The sequence below is a fragment of the Apodemus sylvaticus genome, chromosome 14 (assembly GCF_947179515.1).
Source record: "Apodemus sylvaticus chromosome 14, mApoSyl1.1, whole genome shotgun sequence".
Classification (NCBI taxonomy): domain Eukaryota; kingdom Metazoa; phylum Chordata; class Mammalia; order Rodentia; family Muridae; genus Apodemus; species Apodemus sylvaticus.
Genome location: NC_067485.1, coordinates 91,063,521 through 91,090,072, shown reverse-complemented (window position 1 = coordinate 91,090,072; position 26,552 = coordinate 91,063,521). Strand labels below are relative to the sequence as shown.

Genomic DNA, 26,552 nt, shown 5'->3' with positions numbered 1-26,552 from the left:
GAGGGAAATGATTCACGAATCTTTGTATGATTACATTTCTGTGTATTAACTGGAAAATCTTAATTACGTTAAAAAGTACTCAGAATATGATTCTTTAAAAGAGAGAAAAATATTCTTTAAAACCCTCAGGAGGAAGTGACTCGAGGGAGCTGGGGAGATGGTTCAGTGAGTCAAATGCTTGCTGTGCAAGAATAAGGCACCAAGCACAGACGCTCAGGAACCACATAAGAGCCAGGTACGGTGCTCCGTGCACGGCACCCCGCGCTGGGGAGGCAAACCCAGGCAGGGTCTTGGGAACCGCTGGCTAATGAGTCTGGTGAAATGGTGAGCTCCAGTGGGTAAGTCTGAGAGATCCTCTCTCAGAAAATAAGATGAAGAATAATAAAAATATTCAGTCAACCCCTGGCCTCCACATGTGAGCAGCATCCCTTCCAGGACAGAAGTGACTTAAGCCAAGGTTGGTGGTATACAACTGCATTCCAAGCACTCAGGAGGCAAGAGGATCATGACTTTCTGGTCAGTTTGGGCTGCATATAGAGACCCTACTTTACAAAAGAAAAAGTGACTTATGTGATTTTTAAGAGAGACAGAAACAGATGCAATAAAAATGTTATGTTTTAAAAACAAATTTTAAAAATCCCCATTCCACAGAATATCTAACATAGGATTTTATTTACTAAAGCTGAACTAAACTAGGTTTTTCTTCTCAAATACAACAGAGTGAGGGGCCTGGGAGACGGCTCAGTGAGTAAAGTGCTTGAAATACGAGCATGAGAACACGAGTCCAGATCCCCAGAACTGGGCCACAGTTCGCACTGTCAACTTGACACCCAGTCTGGTGCACTTGTGAGGAATCCTCTAGATGAACTTTAACCTCTGAGAATGTATGTGAGAATTGTCTTAATAGGTTTTATTACTGTAGGAAGACACATCTTAATTGTGGGCACACCCATCCCCTGAATTGGGGACCCTGGACTATCTGTATACAATGGAGAAGGCAGGCTGAACACTAGCTTTGTGTGTGTTAAGTCTGCGGCTGACTGGCTCTTCAGGTTCCTGCTGCCTTGGCTTCTCTCCGACAGCAGACTTAGCTGGGAATGAGCCACATCAGCCTTCTTGCCCTAGGCTGCCTTACTTAGGCGCTCCCTGTTAGTGACAGGTAATGAGACTATGACCATGCAAAGCTAGATACAATTGCTTGTAACACTACTGTGCTCCCACGGTAAGACTGAAGGTAGAGATAGAAGCTCTTGAAGTTGGTAGGCCAGCTAGCCTCGTGTACCACAGCAGTGAACAACAGAAGAGGCACTCTTGATTGTAAGGCTCTATTGCTGAAGAAAACACCTACACAATTTATTGAACATAGAAAAGTTGAACTTGTGCCTAATTTAAAAAAAAAAAAAAAACACCAGCCCAGCTATAAATGCTTCAATCTACAATGGTGACTATATTCAAGATGCACTAGTACAATATAGAGTCACAAAGCTTATGAGACTAGTCAACCAATATCTGACTGGATTTAAGAACTGCTCCATGAGATAAAACCCATATCAGAGACTGCTTGGAAGGCGAAGAACCTGAGACTAGAGAGGTCAGAGAGAAAGCAAATACTACTGCTCTGCTAACTGAACACAGCAACAAGGTAACTTCTAATGATGTCACTCTGCTGTACTCATAACTCAGTGCCGTGCTCAGCCCAAACCAGGAAAGCTTCCTCCTGCAGCAGATGGGAATAGATAGACCCACAGCCAGACAATGAGCAGGAGCAGGAGACGCTGCACACCTGGACCTAAATGGATGTCTCCATCCATTCCATCCCTCAGGGCTCAGGAAGCCTTGCAGAAGGGATGTAGAACAGCAAGGGAACTAGGCCTTCTCAACACATCTGAGCTCAGCGACCGCAGCAACATGCACAGTCTGGGCTTGATGGGTCCGAGATGGGTGCTGAGAGTGGAGGTGGAATAGCCTAAATCCTTATCCCAGAAATTATGTCCAATTGACAATCACTCACAAGTGAAAGAAGTCAGTTTTCTCTAGTGGAGTCTTACTGGGCATACAAACCACTCTGAAGGCCAGGACCCATGGCCAATAGAAAATTACCAATTGGAAAAAAATCTTAAGGATTTTTTTGGAGGTTTGGTTGGTTGGTTTTGTCTCGTAATGCTTTGTCTGGGAATTTCTTTTTTCTTTACTTACCCTACAGGTCTTTTGCATATGGTTTCCAATTTTGTATTTATGGGACTTCTGTGTTTGCTGATGTGTCTCTGCATTTATATATGTTTCTTTGGCTCTTCCTTTTTCCTTTCCTTTCCTTTCCTTTCCTTTCCTTTCCTTTTTCCTTTCCTTTCCTTTTCCTTTTCCTTTTCCTTTTCCTTTTCCTTTTCCTTTCCTTTTCCTTTCCTTTCCTTTCCTTTCCTTTCCTTTCCTTTCCTTTCCTTTCCTTCCTTATCCAAGTCTGTTTGCATTTATTGTCTGTTATTTTAAAAAATTAGTATTTTAGTTTTTCTTTCAGATGTCTGTTTGTTTTCTAATGGTTAGGGCAAGAAAGGGTATGGAACTGGGTTGTGGGGGGGATTTGGGGTGAGGGGGGCATAATCAGAATATACTATGTGAAAAAATATATTTTCAATTAAAAAAAGAAACCAACATCAATAATAAAGAGATCTAGAAAAGATAGTCACAGAGGTGGAAGTAAGAAAGCAAATTACCAGCGGTCTTCCAGTGAGGCGGGCAAGGGAATGGGGACAGAGTGCTTAGTGACCACACAGACTTTATTCTGAGGTCAGTGGGAAAGTTTCTGAAATAGTAGTGCCGACTCCACAATGCTGCTCGTGTATCTGAACCACTGGGGTGCACACTCAAGAAAGGCTTCTAGGCAGATTCTGTGCCATGCACTAGACTCTTGCCGTTTCCTCAGTGGCACTGTGACTTCTAATTGTAGAGCATGGTTTGGGAGATGTAGGAAACAGCAAGTTAGGAGAGAGATCCACCTTCTAAAAAAAGATACATTTAAAACAACTTTTTAAAATATTTTTATTTTCTATATTCTTTGTTTACATTCCAAATGATTTCTCCTTTCCCGGATCCCTCCTCCCCATATGTCCCATAAACCTTCTTCCCTCCATCCCTTCTCCAATCACCTTCCCCCTTTTTTTTCTCTGTCCTTATATTCCCCTCCAATGCTAGATCGATCCTTTCCAGGATCAGAACCCTCTCCATACTTCTTCATGGGAGTCATTTGTTATGTCATTTGTGCCTTGGGTATTCAGGGCTTCTGGGCTAATTAATATCCACTTATCAGAGATTGCATTCCATTAAAACAATTAAATTATATGTGGGTAAGCACCTATGAATGCAGTGCCTATGGGGGTGAGAGGCACCAGATCACCTGGAGCTGGGATTATGCCTGATAGCATGGTTAGACCGATGCTCCGATTATTAAAGTAAGGGACTGTCCAGGTGACCAGAGGTCTCTATAATTGGCTAAATTTTGGAAGCTGTGTTAAGCTTCCTATATATTTTCAATTAATATCAGTCATTCTTGGATTTCTGACAGTGTTGAAAAACTACATAGTCTCCTAGCCAACCCAGGCTTTTTACTTTGAGAAGAACAGATCTAAGAAGATGGTTTTCAGACAGCATTCAATCTAAAGCCAAGACAGCCAGATGCAGAACTGTAGTCTTATAAGTTAGGATAAAATACAGTATTCAATTTTATTGGCAAAAATGTTAGACTGGGTGTTAGGTGATAGGTTTTATTTTAATATTTCCCACAAGAGATAACAGGAACAAACTTGGGTCCTCTACAAGAGAGGTTCACACTCTTAACCCCTGAATCATCTCTTCAGCCTGGAGAATCACCTCTTTGATCATGGTCCATAGCTACTTCATGGCTTAACACTTCAAAACGAAAAGTCTAAACTTGGACCTGATGCCCTAAAGTGTGGCATGTGATTTCTTAGTCAAGGCAGCTTACCTAGCATTTTAAGACAACCCAAAACCAAACCCATCTGTTTAAAACTATATGTAGCCAAGTGAGAGACCATTATTTCATACCAGATTGCTTTCATGCAAAACTTAACACATTAACTGAAAGTTGCAAGGTTGGGCATCTCTGTTCTTATATACAGTCTTGGAAATTAAAAGAAGTTGGAGAACCAGCTGGCCCTGAATCTTAGAACACTGTCCGACTTCACAATGCCAGTCTAATAGATGGCCAGGTCATGCACATCCATTATCACCCAAAGACATGCATTCTTATCCAGAGATAGAATGGTTAAAGATAGAGAAAACTAATTATAATATTTTCATAAATTAACTTCAATCTTATTACTGTAAAAATCACAGTTTTTGTGTCTGGTTCTCTTTGACTAGCTGATCCAGTAATTAACTCTTCCAAACTGAGCTCTCTTGGGGTTAGTCCTAGCTTTCAAATGGGGTCAAAATAAGAAAGCAGTAAGTTTTTATATAAATAGCCATCCTATTATCTGCACCCCCCCCCACCCCAGTGTCTCTTGGTATGCAACCCAGTCAAGGAAAGCTGCCAGTGAGGAGGCCAGGGCAGAACTATCAGCAAGTCTGTCAGTCATCTGATCCCTTGTACGGCTAAGGTCAGACCCTTAGTAGTGGTCAGGAGGAGATAAGGATGTTTTCATGGCATTATTTTATGACTGGGGTTAGGACAGAAACACATATCCAAAATTTATAACATCACTGAAGCTATTACTTTGACAACAAAAATGAATGAATAGCTGGCCATGGTGGGGTATACCTATATTCCCAGCACTTGGTAGGTTAGGGTAGGGGATTGCTATGATTTTGAAGTTAGCTATTATATACAGAGAAATAAATAATAACAAAACAATGAATTAGTGTCCAATAAAAACAGCAACAAAACTCTAAGAGATACCTACAACTTAAGCATTTAGTCACTGTCTCTGTACCCCTCACAAAGCCCCCAAACACTTGGAACCCCTGTCTTCTGAACATTCAGGCCATGGCTCCTGGTGGAGCTCCTGGCTTTGGGCTCAGAATTGAAGGGTTAGAATTTTCAGATTCTGCTTTCTGCAGAAAAAGAGAGACTGGAGATTACAAGGCCACCTGCTTACACGGGCCTTCACAGAAGCCCTGCCTGACATGGTTACTTCTGTGCTTGAGCACATAGCCCTGTGCATTCCCAGTCTAGTCTCAAGCCCAGGAAAACAGCCCTATGCTCAGGGTCCTGGTGCGCATGATCCTTTTTAGTTCTTCATCTGACTCCTTACTTCCATCCTTATTCTGGATTGAGGCAGTAAGACTAGGTTGAACATTCCCAGTGAGAAATGCTCTATGACTAGAACTTCAAGGCCAGTCTGTGCTATAAAGTGCTACCTAATCTCTAAAATTAATAAAAATTAATTAATTAAATAAAATTTAAAAAAATATAAAATTAAAAGGAAATAAAATTAAGATAAAAACCCAAATAACAGAAAAATGGAACCAAGCAAAAAACAGAGGCATACCCACTAGAGATGTATTAAAGGTACTCTATATTAAGTGGATGTTAAAAAGCAAATATTTTTTCAAAATATTCTTTCAATTTTAAAATTCTTACAAATAGAAATACAAACAGAAAGTCCAAGAGCTCTTCAACAGGTACAGATGCATCATATTTTAAACATAAAAACATGGGAAACCAATTGTGTCCTTTAATTAGGAGATATATCTTTCTCCTGGAACTTAAAGCAAGTTATACCTCCACTGAGTACCCTACACTATTTCTCTGTCTCAGGAACTAGAGACATACTCAACACTAGCCAATAGATGGTGCTCCTCTTCTTTCTTCACTATTTTCTCCCTGCATCGTCCACTTCCCCTGTTTGGCTCAGGAATATCCTTCTGTTTTAGATGGGTACCTGCCAATCATGATCTATCACTAAAGCCTATCAAATCTCCTGTGATGGCTTAATCAGAAATGTCAACCTGAAAGCTAGAATCACCAGGAAGGTAGCTATCAGGCACGCCTTTGCAGCACTGTCTTGATGGGTTAATTGAGATGAAGATCTGCCCCTGTGGGTGGCACCGTTCCCTGGGCTGAAATCCTGGCGTATAAAAAGGACAGAGAGCCAGACATCAGCATTCATTGCTCTCTGCTTCTTGCTCATGAACACAATGTGACCTACTGCCATGACTTCCGTACTACGATGGATTGAGCCAAAATAAACAGACTTCTTTAAGTTGCCTTCTTCAGAGTATCTTATTACACCAAAAGGAAAGTAACATCATCAAATTCAATTTATCAAAAACTTGTTTTCTAGCACAACAAAGGTAACAAAACCAATAGTTAAATACCCAAAGCAAAGCAGTACAGAAAACAAAAGCTAAGAACATTCAATTAATTAGGTAATAATAAATCATATTAGTGTACTCAAATTTTTACACCTCACAAGAAAACAATTTGAACTCTTGCGTAAGGTAAGAAGTCAGTTTAGGGCCTTACATTTTAATATGATCCACGCCATGGCCAAGGTGCTTACACTGAAGGGAGCTGAGAGAGGGCCTAGCCAGGGAATGGACAACCCTAGGCTTGGGCTGGGGGCAGCTCACCTGAGGCACACACAGTAGCAATGTCACCCGTCGTTTCACTGGCAGAGACAGCTGTCACAGGGCTTTTGTGTCCAGCCAAACTTTGCACATAGCATAGCCTAAAAAAATAAGGCATGAATTTGTATATTCAGTCATATAGAGGATTACATCTTTTATGTTTCCTATCCTCAATAGGTATAGCTCTTCTTCTACAGTATTTCATTTCTGACTTAAAAAAGACTACAGAGCTACTCTTAGTACCTTTAAGTACGTGTTTTCATGCCTTAATTGACAACATAATGACATGATTTTAGTGTATTTATTAGATACTGTAAAATAATATTTCAAGCAACCATGTCTGGATAAGAGTCTTCTGTACCTGTTCAGGTCCCACACTATGCAGGTGCCATCTCTGCTCACACTTATCATCACGCTATATGGTTTGCAGACACATAAGCTGGTTATCTCTTCTGTGTGTCCATAGAGATGCATCTTACTCTCCATTTCAATTTCTGAGGGCTGGAATTTGAATATTAAACAAAGTATGAGATTAAAACCCATACAAAATAATCTGTAGTATCTCAAAATAAAAAAACAATGGTGTCTCAGCATTCTTCTTGTCTGATCATTTTTCAATTCTACTTACCTTTTTAAAATCATAAGTTAATAAAGCACTATAATTTAAACTGCTCAATTTTAATAACTTGCATTTCTTTTTATTTGTTCTTGTTCAGTCTTTGTTCAAAAACACATACATTTTTATTGTTTGCAGTTTTGCTATACAAATACATTTCTATTTTGTATTTTTCATATTTTGTACTTTCTACTTTTGATATTATCTTTAAATAGTGTTAATGGTATATAACACTCCATACAGTTATCATAGTTGACTTCTGATGTATTTGAAACTGTTTTCAAGGGTCTGGTAGGATTTAAGGTATGAAAAATGTCCCAGTTCAGGTCCCTGTTCCCACAGGAACTGCAGGCCATCGAGAAAGCTAAGGACACTGGTAGAAATTTTTAGGCAAATGGTTGGAACTCGAAATATCATCCTAAGTGAGGTAATCCAATCACAAAAGAATACACATGGAACGCAATCACTGATAAGTGAAAATTAATTAGCCCAGAAGCTCTGAATACCCAAGACAAAATTAGCATAACAAATGACTCCCATGAAGAAATAAGGAGAGGGTCCTGATCCAGGAAAGGCTTGATCCAGCATTGTAGGGGAATATAAGGACAGAGAAAAAGGAGGGAGGTGATTGGAGAATGAGTGGAGAAAAGAAGGCTTATGGGACATATGGGGAGGGGGGAACCAGGAAAGGGGAAGTCATTTGGAATATAAACAAAGAATATAGAAAATAAAAAAAAAAGAAAAGGGAAAAAAAGTATTGATAGACTAATAAAAAAATTAAGGAAGTCATGTGTATTTTCCATTTCTCCCCAGGACCTCCGACCTGTGGCAACTGCAGATGTGGGAGCATCTCATGGATTTGCAGGCTAAAATGGCCCTGATGGTGAAGACCCTGCAGGGTGTGGCTGGAAGACATCTTGGACAAACCTATCAACGCATTTTCACAGTGCCCCTCAACTCCATGCTCAGCATATAGCAGGCTCAAGGTCCTAGAGCTACTTCTCTCCCACTGCCTGTGCCAGTAGAAGACTCCTGACTGCCTAAAAGCTTCTGTCACCTTCAGCTCTTCCATCTGCTCACCAGGTTGTCAAGGGAGACCAGTGACTCTGGACTCCCCTGCCAAGTCTTGAATTCTACATTGCACTGGTACACTAATATGTTGTCTAAATTTAAAGCCACTATGTATTTATTTGTATATGTGTGTTCTCGAACTCTGAGCCAAAAGAGTCTATTTTTTACTCTGTTAAACGCAATACTATGCAGTAAGTCTCAAGAACAATTACTACATTCATAAGACATTCTTCTGTAAGTCATTGGACTTATAGGTGACTATCTTAGAAGGTATCATGAGAAGACTCAGACAACTGAGCAATTAAGTACCCAAGTTAAGTATGGTTTGCTAGCAAAGAGAGACACTTCCAAGAACCCCAAGAAAATTCTCCCAACAAGAACTTTGGTGGCTCTTATGTGGCACAATAGGGCTATCCTTAGTCTGTGTGAAAATCCCCTGAAGGAACACAAGAAGGCTTTCAGAACCAGGTCTTCATGGTGGTAGTGATGGTGGGGTGCTGCAAAACGGAAAGAAGTGAATTCCAGAGGCCTTCAGAATCAGAGCCTGGGCTGAATCGGGGATACAATTTGCCTACACAGTCCCTGGGATAAGGCATTGGTACAACATCTGTGAAAATCTAAGTGAACTCTCCATAAACACCAAGGACCACATAGCTTAGCTGCATTTCTGACCCTGGGTAGGTAGGTAGTGACTTCTATTCTCACAACTCAGTTACCTAAAAAAAAAAAAAAAAGTAGGAAGGAAAACCCTTAGCAATGAGCTGAGAAACCTGCTTTCTGGAAAACTATATAAAAGGAATGATAAACAAGATGGGTCTTCAGCCTGCTACAGCTTAAAACCAAATGAACAGGTCTGGCTATATTTAAGTCACAACTGTAATCAGCTCTATGGAAAGGTATTCCTTGTATAATTACTCCTATATTGACTTCTTAATCCTTTTCTTTTTAATATGTTACTAAATACTGTGCTGGTAGATGATTAATAACACAGAAATGAGAAAAACTAAAACTGAGGGTATTTAAAATGTCAAGAAGAAAACAGAGCAAAAACTAAAATGAAACACCACCACCACCAAAAAAAAAAAAAAAAAAATCCCCAAAACCAAAATGAAACTAAAAACCCAAACAAACAAACAAACACAACAAAAATAAAAACAAAACAAAGATAAAGCTAGTTCTAAAAAGGCAGAGCAGATAGCAATCCTAGAGGTAAGTTGGGACAGATTCCTAGGAGCATGGCAACAGAGTACAAACCAAGATGGCTGAAGGAACCAGAAACCATTCATGGTCAAGTTAGATATACAGGGGTGAGGTATTTGAGTGTAAAAAAGGAGAAATAAAAAGGAGACTTTCTGGATGTTATAGCACTCCAGGACTCAGGTTCCTTAGTGACCATGGCATGTAAAAACCCTGGGCTCTGTTATGGGTGTCTTTTGGAGGGGCCCTGCCAGAGCCTTACAGATAAAGAGGCAAACACTAGCAGCCAACCACTGGACTGAGTTTGAGGTTCACAATAGAGGAGTTGGAGGACAGACTGGAGGAGCTGGGAGGGTGTGTGTAGCCCTATAGGAAGAATGACAATGTTGACCAACCAGATGCTCCAAGGCTCCCAGAGACTAAGTCATCAACCAAGGGGTACACATAGTTCCAGCCAAAAGAGTGGCAGAGGAATGCCTTGTCGGGCATCAGTGGGAGGAGAGGTCCTTGGTCCTGTGAAGGCTCAATAGAGGCCCCAGTGGGGAAATGGAGTGGGGGCTGTGGGAGTGGGTTGAGTGGAGGAGCATATTCTTGGAGGCAGGGGGTGAGAGGATGGGTTGGAGGTTTTCGGGGAGGGGGGAACCAGGAAGGGGTATGACATTTGAAATGTAAATGAAAAATATGTTCAATTAAAAAAAAAAAAAACCCTGGGCTCCACAGACTGCTCTGTTTTTCTATTTCATCTTTACCACTACCTTCTTAACTAAACAGGAAATTATTTGCCACTTCTCCCCCAACATGGGCAAGTTGGTTCCCACCTTGTGGTAATCTCCTTTCTCCACACTGTACTATCCAGTTTTAGTATAACCTTCTTGTTGTGGATGGGGCTGATGCTGTTTGTATTTTGATGCTATTTCTACTCTCCTGGAAGGGGTTGCGGGCAAGGAGTGAGTTACATACCCAGGTGACTTCTTGAGAACCAATCCTCTAATGAATAAAGGAACCAATCACTGGGGGAATAGAAGGGACTTCTGGGTTGGACAGAGGATGAGAGGGGGAGGAGTTAGAAGCTTTGTGAAAGGGGATGGTGGAAGGACAAGATGTAGCTGCTAAAGTTTCCCGGTATCACTCTGGAAATCAGTTTGGTGGTTCCTCAGAAGACCGGACATTGTACTACTGGAGGACCCAGCTATACCACACCTGGGCATATATCCAGATGCTCCTACATGTAATATGGACACATGCTCCACTATGTTTGTAGCAGCCTTATTTATATTAGCCAGAAGCTGGAAAGAACCTAGATGTCCCTCAAGAGAGGAATGGATACAGAAAATGTGTTATATATACACAATGGAGTACTATTCAGCAATTTAAAGCAAATGAATTCACGAAATTCTTAGGCAAATGGATGGAACTAGAAAATATCATCCTGAGTGAGGTAACCCAATCATAAAAGAACACACATGGCATACACTCACTGATAAGTGGATATTAGCCCAGAGGCTTGGAATACCCAAGATACAATTCACAAACCAAACAAAGCACAAGCAGAGGATGGTCTTGTTGGTCATCAAAGGGAGGAGAGGCCCTTGGTCCTGAGAAGTCTGCATGCCCCAGTATAGCAGATTATCAGGGCAGGGTAGGGGGGAGTGGATGGGATGGTGAGTAGGCGAGGGGGAATTGGATAGGGAGCTTTTGGAGGGGAAACAAGGAATGGGGAGAACATTTGAAATCAAAATAAATAAAATACCTAATTAAAAAAAAAGGAAAAAAAAGTTTCCCAGTATCATGGTGGATCTGTCAGGATTCACCACAGGAATCAGATTTAATAAGGCTTACAAGATTGGGTTTTAGTTGTTGCACCCAAAGATTGAGTTACCATTGTTTCTGAGCTAAATTTGAGTGGTGTTTTCTTCTCGTGGTGATTCGACTGGGTTCCAGAGAGAAACGTATGGAGGCAAAGCGTGGGTTTGCCTGACATGCACCACAAAGGCCGTGGGGGCTTTGAAGCTTGGGGCTAGGGTGGTAGCGACCCGCCAGTGGGAACCTAGCGAGCTGCATGGAGAGATTGTGGAGTTATGAGTCAGTGTCTTCATGAAGAGAAACAGGTCAGCCATTGCCCGCCTGTGCATTGCCAGCCAGGTCGCCGGGGCAGAGGCACAAGTGCAGGAAAGGGCCAGTTCTTTAGCTTGGAAAAGGGCCAGTTTGTTTTTTAATATTTCCCGCAACACCTTCTAGACTCCCTAGTACCTAGCTGTTACTTCTCCTGTAGAAGTCTGTCTTCTTGTCCTATCTTTCCCTACATCCTGTCCTAGCCTCCATCTTAGCCTTCCATGTAGGGTTGCAGGTTCTACAGGGTCTCTCCAGAGTGCTGACTAGGGCCCATTACTCCTGCTAAAATATTTTAATGGCTCTATGGATAAGAGATAGAAACAGCATTATAGTCACATTTAAACCCCAGGGTAAATACAAACTTTAATGAGGGATTTACCATAAGAATTTGATAGTAATTCTATGCTAGGAATAGCAGCTTCACCCAGTAAAATATAATTCCAAAAATTGTAATAGCCCAGAGAAGATTCTAGACCAGAAAGAAGATTATTGCCGTAACTTGATACATCCTGAACATTACATAGTCAACATGTCTTTTATTTTGGGGACTGACTTATTATTTAGACACCACATTTATCTTGGACGTTCAGTGGATGGCTTAAAAATGTTTTCCAGTATGCAAATCAAAACAATCCTGAGATTTCACCTCATACCAGTCAGAATGGCTAAGATTAAAAACTCAGGAGAAAGCAGGTGTTGGCGAGGATGTGGAGAAAGAGGAACTCTCCTCCACTGATGGTGGGATTGCAAGATGGTACAACCAATCTGGAAATCAATCTGGCGGTTCCTCAGAAAACTGGGCATGACACTTCCAGACGACCCTGCTATACCACTCCTGGGCATAAGGAAACATGCTCCACTATGTTCATAGCAGCCTTATTTATAGTAGCCAGAAGCTGGAAAGAACCCAGATGTCCCTCAGTGGAGGAATGGATACAGAAAATGTGTATTATTACTCAGCAATTAAAAACAGTGCATTCATGAAATTCTTAGGCACTGTAATTCTTAGGAACTGGAAAATATCATCCTAAGTGAGGTAACTCATTCACAAAAGAACACACATGGAATGCAGTCACTGATAAGTGGATAATAGCCCAGAAGCTCAGAATACCCAAAACACAAACCACATATCAAATCACTCTCAAGAAGAAGGAAGGAGAGGGCCCGAGTTCTGGAAAGGATTGATGCAGCATTGTAGGGGATTGCCAGGACAGAGGAGTGGGAAGGGGTTGATTGGGGAACTGGTGGAGGGAAGAGGGCTTATGGGACTTAGGGGAAGGGGGGAACCGGGAAAGGGAAAATCATCTGGAATGTGAACAAAGAATATAGAAAATAATAATAATAAAAAAAGAAAATTCATAGCTTAAAAAATGCTTTCCAGTAAATAACATAATTAATTAAGAGAGCTACTTAGATTTTGCTGTTAATTAATTTAGCCAGAGACTAGGAGGATGACATTAGGGTTTCCACACTTCTGAGTTTGGAGTATACAAATCAGGTTATAGACTCTCTATCTAAATATTCAAGTTGAAACTGAGAATACAGGCAATATTCAAATGTTGTGGAAAAAGCTGTATGGCGGCCCACCCCCTAGAATCTCTTGGGCACTTGGTAGCATGAGGCAGGAGGACCGCTAGAAGTCTGAGGCCAGCCTAGGCTATAAAGTAAGACCCTGTGTCTCGAAAGCAGATATGAAAAAGCCCAAATGCAAAGCAGATAATAACTCAAAATATTATCCGTCCCTGAAGCAAAAATAAGACCTTCATGATTATTTTATTTATGTACTTATTTATTTTCAAAATTCTTCATCACTCTTAATAAACCAGTTAGGAATGTGACCTTCCACCTTCTAGGAGCTGGCAAAGGGAAGGACTAACACATGCTTTAAGTCAGCCTTACACAAGGGTACCCCACATCATCCAGGCTTTCCTCAATGACATGAAGTGAGACCTACCACGCTGCTGCTGAGCCTGTTGGTATAGGCTGTGATGACACCACACTTGCTCCCGGTGAAGAGCTGACAACTGTCAGGCACCCAGGCACAACTGGTCACCTTTGAAAGGACAAATCAAAGACAAGTATATGTTCAAAACATAGGTAAAAGACAGTTCTAATTTCTAAGAACTTCTCACAAAAAAATCACAAGCTTACAGGTAAACATTTTACTTGATATGATCAGAACAGAAGCATATATAGCCATAGTACTTTCAACAATTTTTAGCAAAAATCGTTAATAAATGTTTCCAGATTACAAGGTTTTAAAAACAACAGTGCAAAATGTTACAGATTTTTTAGTTATTTGTTTATTGACGTTTCATGTCACCTGAGCTGGATTCTCCCTGCAGTTCCTCCTCCACCTGTCCAAGCCACTCACTGCTGGCTCCTAGTATATGTGTGCATGTATGTATGTGTGTCTGCCTCACAATTTTATTTTTATACACACTTGTGGCTTAGAAGTTTAACAAAATAATACAGGATCAATCAAAGCTTGAGTGTCAATGTGTGAGGGGTTAAAACATTAATGTACTGGTCTTTTGTTCTGAAATAGGATGTAACTATGTGCCCCAGATTGTCTTGGAACTAAAGATTCTCAAATCTAAGCTTCTTACATGTCAGAAGCCACCAGGCTGCGCTACCAGCTTTTACTTATGTGCATTCTCCTTCTGTCTTTCTGCAGGGAAGGAGTGTGTATGTAAAACATAGGTATCATGCTAACAGTTGTAAATGTTGTTAAGTAGGAAATGGAAAGATAAAGGTGAAGAAGGATTACTCTTTTGGTACAAAATTCTTCATTCTCAAGCATGGAAGTACCATTCAAGTTTGGCCCAGTTCTCCATGTGGCCTTACAGCCTCTACTTAACAGTAGTTGATGCCAAGCACTACATTCAAAGAGCTGAACTACTCCTAGTCATGATTATAATTGTCACCATATTTGCAGAGGGAGGATATATTACACGTCTAACTCCCACTCTGTGTTCTTTCCCCTTGCAATTCATGACAATTCCATAAAGAAGGCAGCAAAGGGAACACTTATTCTGGAGTATGGTTTTTGTGTTTTCACTAATTTTGTATACACATTTGCGATTAATTACACTGCCAGATTTCTTATGATTTATCATCACCTGCTTGTGTTGGATACATATTTCTATTTGCATAAAATGCTCCAATATGATTTAAAACAAAAAAATCTTATCAGCATTTGTAATAAGGTTGCTTTTCTTAGTCCCTTTATCCTCTGGGCAAGACCAGTAGCAAACAACATGGCATGGCCATTGTTGGTGTCTTAGTCAGGGTTTCTATTCCTGCTCAAACATCATGACCAAGAAGCAAGTTGGGGAGGAAAGGGTTTATTGAGCTTATACTTCCACGTTGCAGTTCGTCACTAAAGGAAGTCAGGACTGGAACTCAAGCAGGTCAGGAAGCAGGAGCTGATGCAGAGGCCATGGAGGGATGTTTCTTACTGGCTTGCTTCCCCTGGCTTGCTCAGCCTGCTCTCTTATAGAGCCCAAAAGCACCAGCCTAAAGGTGGAACCACCCACAAGGTGCCCTCCCCACTTGATCACTAATTGAGAAAATGTCCCACAGCTGGAGCTCATGGAGGCACTTCCCTAACTAAAGCTCCTTTCTCTGTGATAACTCCAGCCTGTGTCAAGTTGACACACAAAACTAGCCAGTACAGTTGGTTTGCTTCCAACCATTCTCAGAGTAGTTATCCAGCTTCTAGGATTCTAGGGATGGGAGCATGTCAACACACATGAATAGGTAGTGGGTGTTTCACAGGCCAGGGAAGAGAAGTCAGATAATGCTCAGAAAGCTCCCCGTGGAAAGATGGAGAGAGATAGAAGGTGGGTGTATGTTTAATTCAGAGCCTAAGATGGCTGCAGAAGTACCATGTATCTATTGGATATGCATAGCACACAAATTTTATAAACATCGGCAATATATTCATAACAGTCTTTTGAGGCATCAACATAAACTGGATAAACCCAGTTTTAAAGAGGCGGAATGACACTCTAGTTTGGAGAAGCCAAGTTATCTGTCAAAGTCAGTGACTATCTAGCTCCTGGGAGCTCAACACAGCTCCAGGAGATGAGGCCCAGTGTCCTCTTGTTTCATCAGATACTGGGCTATTTAGGAAAAACCAGGTAACAAAGATGATACTATGGTTACAGAAAACGACCTAGTTGCAAAGCCAAATGGGCCCAAGATGAAAGAAGCTTATTTGCTGAAACAGTAGGCTCCGGGCAAACTCTCCCAATGAAGAAATAGGCAAAAACCAAACTGTGAGACCTAATCAGATGAGCAGGGATTATGACAGCTATAAGCACTGCATATAGCAGCTTCTGGGCTGGCATTTAAGTAGAGCAGTGTCAGCTGGATTCCTTTATTCCTTCCCAAGACATAAACTTAATCAGCATACAATCCTTATACCTAACTTTACCTGGTGCTGTTGTGAACTCTGTATGAAGTTGATTGGTGGCTCACTCTGTTTACTTTTCAACCGTAGAATGTTGTCAGCATATCCCCAGCTTAGGATAGCAGACCACTGGATATCTGTGTTGTTCATGCTTCTCACACCTCAACAGAAGGGAAAACCAAGTATCTAGTTGTCAGTACTGTATCATAGCTTTAACCTCAGACAACAGCAAGTTAAGGGCTGACATTTATAAAGCAGAATATATACTCTTTTCAGGCAATATATCCTTATCTGCCTGAGATAGAATAGTCTTGGCTTTAGTCCTAAGGGTGGAATTATCTTCTCAGATAAAATTTTTTAAAGGCAACAATAATAAAGCTTATTCTATCCATGCTCTGAGATTCTTTTTCTTTAAAAGTGAAATATGAACTATATACTTGTTAAGTAACATTCTAGATATCTAGTGCTGAGGAGTCAGTGTGGACATCTTTGAATACCGGAGGCGCACTCTGCTGGGGAGAAGCCATCCTTTCCTGAGCCATAGATTCACTCTGGTTAGCTGTAAGATCTGGCACAGCACACTACCTCTCCAGGGGTTTTGGTCTTTGCTCTGTTTTTAATATGCCCATATTGGGCATAAAGACTTGGACATTCTTGTTCTTTCTCCGGACTTTCTGTTGTCTCTACATGTGCTATTACAGTAAGCACAGCAAGAAAACACACAACATGTGGATAAACAAGTTTTTAGATGAATTAGCAGCACACTGAAATACAATTCAGAGGGTCTTTTTTTTAATAGTCAAATATAGGCATTAGTTTTATAACAAAAGAACTGAGAATATGCTCACAAAATACAAACTCCACTACATATGAGCTTATGTCATGAGTCTGAGAATGCTCAGTGTACCAAGCTGACACTGGACCTACCAGTGGGAATGTCGTCTTTTTCAGGGGTGTTCTGTCTGTGACTTACTTGACTCAGAACTAAAGATCATCTGTGGTTGATGATCAATTAATTAGACTTATTTTCCTTTGTTGTTTTAGAGAAAGAAACTTTATCTAATGGAACAGTGGATTTTGAGAAGGAGCTTGTGAGGAAAATTGCAGTTTGGGTACATGTACATCTGGACTCAAGCCCTAAAGGTTCCTAAGGCACTGTGAATGGAACAAAATGTACTTGATAAGAGAGCCTTAGGCAGTTCTGAGGCACAGTTCCCAAGAGAGTGAACCACTGGTCTTATGATCATTAAGTATATTTTGTGCAGCTGTCTATTATGATAGATAACCATTCAGAGCCATGCTATTTACATATTAGCACTCAACACATCCAGTTGCAATCAGGACTCTCAACCCTCATCTGCAAGGTGTAGTCAGTTGTCAGTCAATGCTCTCTGTGATGCTTCTGTGGTGCTTCCTATTATGGTTTAACTCAAAGCAGTGAACAGTGACAATATTTGGTTCAGGATGGTTAAAATCTAATAGATTCTTGTAAGTATTAATACTTATAATGATCCAGGCCCTATGCTAATCATTTTTATACACAATTTTGAATCTTCACAATAAATCATGCTGTGAGGAAGTCATTTGTTATTCCTACTTTTTATAGATCAAAACCAGTATCTAGAAAGCCTCAAGTAACATTCTCAAGGCCACACCAGTAGTAAATAGCAGAGCTTAAATACAAATAAGGAGCTGTACTTCTAGAGGTTACAGTGTAATTATTTCTGTACCCACACCCAAGCCCACTCTACTGAGAGTTTACAGAATGAACATGGCTCTCAAGGCACATTAAGGGCCTGGGACTTAGTGATAAAATGCAATAGGCTGAAAATTATCTGAGACACATTTAAATCCTTAATGCTGCGTGATAAGGGTGCTGACAGAGGAAGCTTAAAAGAACCACAGATGGTAGGCTAGTCTTCAGCAACCTCACGAGAGCAGGAGTATCCTCAGCCATTCATTTTCATCTTAGGCCAAGCAGGAGAGACTCTACCCTAGAGGATGTCAGCAGGAAGGACAGAGGGGCTGGTAAGTAGAACATGCCCTCAGTTCTTCAGTGTCTAGGTGACATCTGAAATAATGATACATACCACATAGTCCTTGTACACATTTCATGGATGCTGAGCTGGAGGAGGGAACTACAAGAGCTGCTTTTAGGACATGTGTTGATACTTCTCCCTCCCTGTGTGTTTAAACCCACAGTTGCATCTTCTAGAGCACCAAATCTGTCTGTTAAATGAATCTGCCCATCTTGGGGATTAAGAATTTGAATGTGTATGTTTCAATTAGACTGACACTGCTTCCTTTTTTTTAAATTTTTTTATTTATTTTGTGTGTTGTATAAAGGTATGTATGTATGTATGTATGTATGTAGACATGCCTGTGTCAAGGCATGTAATACGTATATTGTTAGCAGCAATTCGGGCGCTGAAAACTGAACCTGGGTCCTCTGAAGAGCAGTCAATGCTCTCCCCATGGAGCCATCTCTCAGCCCCACACTTTTTTTGAGATGAGCTTCCCTATGGTCTAGGCAGGCATTAAACTTGCTTTATAGGTGAAGGTGACTCTGAACTCCTATTGGTCCTGCCTCCATATCTTGACTTTCTGGGATTACAGATGTGTGCCATCGTTTGGCTGCTCTTTTTTTTTTTTCCTTAAGAAATGATTTTCCGGGACTCCAGAGACAGCTCAGAGGTTGAGAGCGCTGACTGTTCTCATGATGGTCCTGAGTTCATTCCCTGACAATGCTTTCATCCTGGGAGCACAGACATTTGTTCTCAACTCCCTCGAACTCCTTTCATTTTAAATGGCACTACTGCATTTAATTTTCACTCTTTAATGTACTACACTTTAAGGCCTAGTTTGCATAAGTAACCACAATTCTGGACAGAGCTTTTCAGCAAAGACTGTGCAGCTTTAGAAGTCAAACAAGGCACAGTGCAGGTGAGCTAGGCACAGCTATGTCTTATCAAAGACCCTCACTATGGTTAACATTACCTTGCTCCTTGCTGTAGGTCATCAGAAGACAGAAGTTTCGGGATAAACCACAGATGGCTCTAGTGGGCAGTGCCTGCAGGGAACCAAATCTTTCTCCGTGAGGCTGGCTGAAGCAGACCACAGGTACTGGAGCACTGGGGGAACCTACGTACTCCCCCCACTTCAAGCCTTTTATCCATGACAAAGGGCTCTAAAACCAAAGAAAGTCAAGAATAAAAAAATAAAGCCTTATAAATAAAAGGTTATGAGATTATTAATTACAATACAAATTCTAAACAGAAGGTAATTAGGTTATAAACTCTTTGAGAGAATTATGCTATGAATTTTACTTCTCCATGTTTACCACATAGAAATGTTTGCTTCTTATTTGATTTTTGTTCAGTGGTTCTGACATAGCTTGAATGGAATTGCCTGATATTCTTTATTTTTAATTTTAAGATTTTTTTATTTTATTTTATTTATGAGTATACTGTAGCTGTCTTCAGACACTCCAGAAGAGGGCATCAAATCTCATTACAGATGGTTGTGAGCCACTATGTGGTTGCTGGGCATTGAACGCAGAACCTCTGGAAAGCAGTCAGTGCCCTTACCCACTCAGCCATCTCTCCAGCCTGCATGATATTAATTCAAATTTGAAATTCAAGCAAAGAAAATAAAGTTTATCTAGACACATTTCTTTTAGGCTTGCTAAAATATCTAAAGTTGGTGACAAGATACATCTACATAGAACAGAAATGAAAACATATGAGCACAGAAGAGCTCATTTAGCTACAAGTTTTGGAACCAGAGACCCTTGCTTGATCGTAGCAGTTCTCAGTGGATGTTCAGAGTTTAGTAATGGAGTATACTGAGAAGGCTAAAGCACTCAGGGCTCCAGAGATTGCTAATAAATCCTAAAGAAAACAGGGTTGTCCAATGGAAACAGAGAAAGAATTGGGCTTCAGGAGCTGCAGGCTGTGAACATGAAGACTGTAGCAAGGATAGCAACACACCTGCCATGAACAGATACCACAGCCCTTCCTCCATCCAAGTAAAAACAATTATCAAGAAGATCCAGGAAGGGCAGAAAACAGCCCTCAGAGTTTTTCCCCCAAAACTTTATTCTTCCACTATCTTTTTGAATGTTAAACTCTATTAATCTCTTATTAACAGACTTCCTCTGTTTTAGACATTTAAAAGTTTAGTTTTCTGTTTTCGAATTACAGAGGAAATGCTACACAAATCTAATGAAGATAACTGTCGCAACCACCCTTGACCAGCAACATACTAAAAATTCCAGTTGTTTCCATAAAAACACCAAATACTCTTCATTTTACTTTGCTTCTCTCATTTTTCCATCTGAATGAACAGGCACTTTTGACCTACATACTATTGTTTAAAATGCATGACAGTCAGTGCTCTATCTCTTCTTATTTAGACCACTTAGGGGACAAAGTAATATGCAGTGTTAAGTGGCATGGCAGAGAGGGCTAAGCAGCAGGACCGCTCCTGTGGGAAGAGAGAGGCTAACACTGGTATTTTGAAAACAGGTTTCCTTTGGAAAGCTGTCAGCCTATCTATACTGATGTTGGACTCTAGTTATGACTGGTCATTCATAATTCCTTGCCTAAAAATTTCTCTCATATGAATGGCAGAGTTTAAGCTTTTTTCAGTAATATACAAAGCTAACCATTTTAAGTTGTACACAATCACTGACCATCGTATAATGGCTAAGTGTTTTACACTGTACTATATGCCTAAGAGAAGAGTGCCTTTTCTAAGTTCTGTTCATACAGCTCTAGCTTCTATAATGAGCTGAAGTTCACATACGTGCAGCTGGACTGTGTGGAGGGCCTTCCTCAGCACAGCATTGCTGATGTGTGTCAGAGCTGGAGGAGCTGCGACCTGAAGGCCATGGTGCAGGACTGTGTGGGAGATCCCACTGTGGTTCAAGCAAAGAAAAGATGTGGCATACACCAAGAGCCATCAAGGAAAAGTTGAAAACTAGCAGGAGCTCTTCCTGAGATAGTTCTGCCATGGACTGTTAAAGTTAATCATAGAGTCCAGCGGAAGGGACATCAGCAGGGGAACCAAGGTGACAGGGTCCTGGCAGGCCCTGCGCCCGCTACCACTGAACATCGCTGGCCAGCCAGGCTGCAAGCAGTGGTGGAGTTACAGTGCCTTTCACCGCTCTGAAGCCACATCAGAACTCTGCCTCCCGCCAGTCAGTTACGAGAGATATTCCACCATCTTGGCTCTGCACCCAGGCCCTGAGCTATTGTGTGTGTGTGTGTGTGGGGGGGGGGAGGAAAGGTGTACCAACCCGGCCAGGAGGTTCTTTGCCTGGCTGTCTGTCCCAGCGCGCGCAAGCCACCATTTTGGCTACAGGATGCCAGAGAGTTCTAGCAGGCAAAGCCGGCTAATAGTCATAGCCCGAGGCTAACATAGCAGGGGTCTAAACCCACCAGGCGTTGATTTGCACCCAGGCCCTGGACTGCCCGGTGGGTCATCTGTGTGCCAACCCAGCCAGGCAGACTCTCCATGCACTTTCAGGGAGCCTGCACACACTGCCATCTTGGCTACCAGACAGAACCAGTTAACAGTCATAGCTTGAGGCGAACATTGCTCAGGCCTAAGCCTGCCAGGCTTTTGCCTAGACTCAGGGCCTGAGCAGCTAGGCTAGCCTTGTGTGCACCAATGAGATTGGGGGAGCAGTCTCCTGGCAGTGATCAACACTCTGCAGATTGTTGCAGAAAAGGTCCCCGCAGCATACACCATCAGCAATCCCTGAAAGAGCAAATGGGCACCACCTGGTTCACAGACACAATCAGGGGCAAGGCACACTAGGGCTCCAAGGGCACCCAAGAGGAGGTCAGCACATCAGCAATCTGTGACAGGGGAAACCCAGCCATCCAGTGTTGCGGAAATAGCCCTACAGCCTCACAGGAGGCTCAAACATCAGCCAGAGACAAGACCAACTAACTTCAGAGATAACAAGATGGCAAAGGGCAAACATAGGAACGCTACTAACAGAAATCTAGGCAATATGGCAGCGTCTGAACCAAACTCTCCAACAACATCAAGTCCTGGATACTCCAACACTCCAGAAAAACAAGATTTGGATTTAAAATCACTGGTCATGATGCTGCTAGAAGAACACAAAAAGGACATAAATGAATCTCTTAAAGAAATACAGGGGAACATGAATAAGCTAGAAACCCGTATAATGGAAACACAAAAATCACTTAAAGAAATTCAGGAGAATAAGGCTCAAGAGATAGAAGCCAATAAAGAAGAAACTCAAAAAAGACTTAAAGAAATGCAGGAGAACGTGAGTAAAATGGCAGAAGTCATGAAAGAGGAAACACAAAAATCTCTTAAAGAATTAAAGGAAAACACAAACAAACAAATGAAGGAACTGAGCAAAACCATCCTGGATCTAAAAACAGAAGTAGAAACAACTAAGAAATCACAAAGGGAGACAACTTTGGAGATAGAAAACCTTGAGAAAAAATCAGGGGCCATAGATGCAAATATAAACAACAGAATACAAGAGATGGAAGAAAGAATCTCAGATGCCGAAGATACTATAGAAACCATTGACTCAACAGTCAAAGAAAATGCAAAATGCAAAAAGCTTGTATCCCAGAACATCCAGGAAATCCAGGACACAATGAGAAGACCAAACCTAAGGATTATAGGTATAGATGAGAGTGAAGATGTACAACTTAAAGGGCCAGCAAATATCTTCAACAAATATCAGCAAATTATGGAAGAAAACTTTCCTAACTTAAAGAGAGAGATGCCCATGAATATACAAGAAGCCTACAGAACTCCAAACAGACTGGACCTGAGCAGAAATACCTCCCATCACATAATAATCTAAACCCCAAATGTACTAAACAAAGAAAGAATATTAAAGGAAGTAAGAGAAAAAGGCCAAGTAACATATAAAGGAAGACCTATCAGGATCACACCAGACATCTCACCAGAGACCAAGAAAGCTAGAAGATCCTGGGCAGATATCATGCAGACTCTAAAAGAACACAAATGTCAGCCAAGACTACTATACTCAGCAAAACTTTCTAGCACCATAGATGGAGAAAGCAAGATATTCCATAACAAAACCAAACTTACACAATATCTTTCCACAAACCCAGCTCTACAAAGAATAATAGGAGGAAAACTCCAATACAAAGAGGGAAACTACACCCTGGAAAAAGTAAGACAGTAACCTTCTTTCATCAAACCCAAAAGAAGATAACCACTCAAATATAAAAATAACATAAAAAATGACAGGAAGTAATAATCACTATTCCTTAATATCTCTTAACATCAATGGACTCAATTCCCCAATAAAAAAACATAGACTAACACACTGGATAAGGAAACAGGACCCGACATTTTGCTGCATACAGGAAACACACCTCAGTGTCAAAGACAAAAACTACCTCAGAGTAAAAGGCTGGAAGACAATTTTACAAGCCAATGGTCTCGGGAAACGAGCTGGAGTAGTCATTCTAATATCAGATAAAATTGAGTTTCAACCTAAAGTCATAAAAAGAGACACTGAGGGACACTTCTTGCTGGTCAAAGGAAAAATCCACCAAGAAGAACTTTCAATTCTGAACATCTATGCGCCGAATGCAAGGGTACCCTCATTTGTAAAGGAAACTTTACTAAAGCTCAAAGCACACATTGCACCTAACAAAATAATTGTGGGTGACTTCAACACTCCACTATCCTCAATGGACCAATCAGGAAAACAGAAACTAAGCAGGGACACAGTAAAACTAATTGAAGCTTTGGACCAATTGGATTTGACTGATATTAATAGAACATTTCACCCTAAAGCAAAAGAAAATACCTTTTTCTCAGGACCTCATTGTACCTTCTCCAAAATCCATATAATTGTTCATAAGACAGACCTCAACAAATATAAGAAGATTGAAATAATCCCATGAATCCTATCGGATCACTATGGAATAAGAGTGGTCTTCAATAGCAACAAAAACAGCAGAAATCCCACATACACATGGAGGCTGAACAATACTCTACTCAATGACACCTTGGCCAAAAAAGAAATAAAGAAATAAATCAGAGACTTTTTAGAATTTAATGAAAATGAAGGCACAATATACCCAACTAGACCATCTAAACAGTCCCATAATGCCTAAAGAAATAGAAGGAGTCATAGAAAGTCTTCCAACCAAAAAAAGCACAGGACCAGATGGTTTCAGTGCAGAATTCTATCAGACCTTCAAAGAAGAGTTAACACCAATACTCTTCAAACTATTCCACAAAATAGAAACAGAAGGAACACTACCCAACTCCTTCTACGAAGCCACAATTACGCTGATACCAAAGCCACACAAAGATCCAACAAAGAAAGAGAACTTCAGACCAATTTCCCTTATGAACATCGATGCAAAAATACTCAATAAAATTCTTGCCAACCGAATCCAAGAACACATCAAAAGGATCATCCACCATGATCAAGTAGGCTTTATCCCAGGGCTGCAGAGTTGGTTCAATATATGGAAATCCATCAATGCAATCTACTACATAAACAAACGCAAAGAAAAAAACGACATGGTCATTTCATTGGATGCTGAAAAAGCATTCGACAAAATTCAGCATCCTTTCATGCTTATTTGAAAAGAACAGGAATTCAAGGCCCATACCTAAACATAGTAAAAGCAATATACAGCAAACTGGTAGCCAGCATCACACTAAATGGAGAGAAACTTGAAGCAATCCCACTAAAATCAGGGACTAGACAGGGCTGCCCCCTCTCTCCTTATCTTTTCAATATTGTACCTGAGGTACTAGCTCGGGTAATTAGACAACATAAGGAGGTCAAAGGGATACAAATTGGAAAGGAAGGAGTCAAACTATCATTATTGCAGATGATATGATAGTCTACCTAAGTGACCCAAAAAACTCCACTAGAGAACTCCTACAACTGATAAACAGCTTCAGCAAAGTGGTAGGTTATAGAATCAACTCAAGCAAATCAGTAGCCTTCCTATATTCAAAGGATAAGCAGGCTGAGAAAGAAATTAGGGAAATGACCCCCTTCACAATAGCCACATACAGTATAAAGTACCTTGGGGTGACTCTTACCAAACATGTGAAAGATTTGTATGACAAGAACTTCAAGACTCTGGAGAAGGAAATGGAAGAAGACCTCAAAAAATGGACAAATCTCCCATGATCATGGATCGGCAGGATTAATATAGTTAAAATGGCCATTTTGCCAAAATAAATATACAGATTCAACACAATACCCATCAAAATCCCAACTCAGTTCTTTATAGAGTTAGAAAGAGCAATTCTCAAATTCATCTGGAATAACAAAAAACCCAGGATAGCTAAAACTATTCTCAACAACAAAAGAAATTCTGGGGGAATCAGTATCCCTGACCTCAAGCAATACTACAGAGCAATAGTGTTAAAAACTGCATGGTACTGTTACAGTGACAGGCAGATGGATGAATGGAACAGGATTGAAGATCCAGAAACGAACCCACACACTTATGGCCGCTTGATCCTCGATAAAGGAGCTGAAAACATTCATTGAAAAAGAGAGAGCCTTTTCAACAAATGGTGCTGGTTCAACTGGAGGTCATTATGCCGAAGAATGCGAATTGATCCATCCTTTTCTCCTTGTACTAAGCTCAACTTCAAATGGATCAAAGATCTCCACCTAAAGCCAGACACTCTGAAGCTAATAGAAAAGAAACTGGGGAAGACCCTTGAGGACATGGGCAGAGGGGAAAAGTTCAAGAGATCACCAATAGCTTATGCTCTAAGATCAAGAATTGACGAATGGGACCTCATAAAATTACAAAGTTTCTGTAAGGCAAAGGACACCATCAAAAGGACAAATCAGCAACCAACAAATGGGGAAAAGATCTTCACCAACCCTACATCAGATAGAGGGCTAATATCCAATATATACAAAGACCTCAAGAAGTTAGACCCCAGAAAACCAAATAACCCTATTAAAAATGGGGTACAGAGATAAACAAAGAATTTTCACCTGAAGAAATTCGGATGGCAGAGAAGCATCTTAGAAAAATGCTCAACTTCATTAGTCATTAGGGAAATGCAAATCAAAACAACCCTGAGATTTCACCTTACACCAGTCAGAATAGCCAAGATTAAAAATTCAGGAGACAGCAGGTGTTGGCGAGGATGTGGAGAAAGAGGAACACTCCTCCACTGCTGGTGGGCTTGCAAACTGGTACAACCACTCTGGAAATCAGTCTGGCAGTTCCTCAGAAAACTGGGCATATTACTTCCGGAGGATCCTGCTATACCACTCCTGGGCATATACCCAGAGGATTCCCCAGCAGGTAATAAGGATACGTGCTCCACTATTTTCATAGCAGCCCTATTTATAATAGCCAGAAGCTGGAAAGAACCCAGGTATCCCTCAATGAAAGAATGGATGCAAAAAATGTGGTATATATACACAATGGAGTACATTCAGTCATTAGAAACAATGAATTCATGAAATTCTTAGGCAAATGGATGGAGCTAGAGAACATCATACTAAGTGAGGTAACCCAGACT

At 40.9% G+C, this 26,552-nt stretch overlaps 1 protein-coding gene across 3 annotated transcripts in view; it reads right to left on the bottom strand.

The window, feature by feature from the left end:
* Window positions 1-26,552, bottom strand: part of Lyst (lysosomal trafficking regulator) — a 196,083-nt gene that overhangs the window by 3,499 nt on the left and 166,032 nt on the right. For all 3 annotated transcript variants that reach the window (XM_052157710.1, XM_052157707.1, XM_052157708.1), the window contains 5 exons: window positions 18,993-19,182; window positions 16,020-16,156; window positions 13,533-13,631; window positions 6,944-7,083; window positions 6,586-6,683 (listed from right to left, as the gene is read on the bottom strand). In XM_052157710.1, coding sequence (XP_052013670.1) covers window positions 6,586-6,683; window positions 6,944-7,083; window positions 13,533-13,631; window positions 16,020-16,156; window positions 18,993-19,182 — 664 coding nt within the window. The remainder of the gene's footprint in view (window positions 1-6,585; window positions 6,684-6,943; window positions 7,084-13,532; window positions 13,632-16,019; window positions 16,157-18,992; window positions 19,183-26,552) is intronic.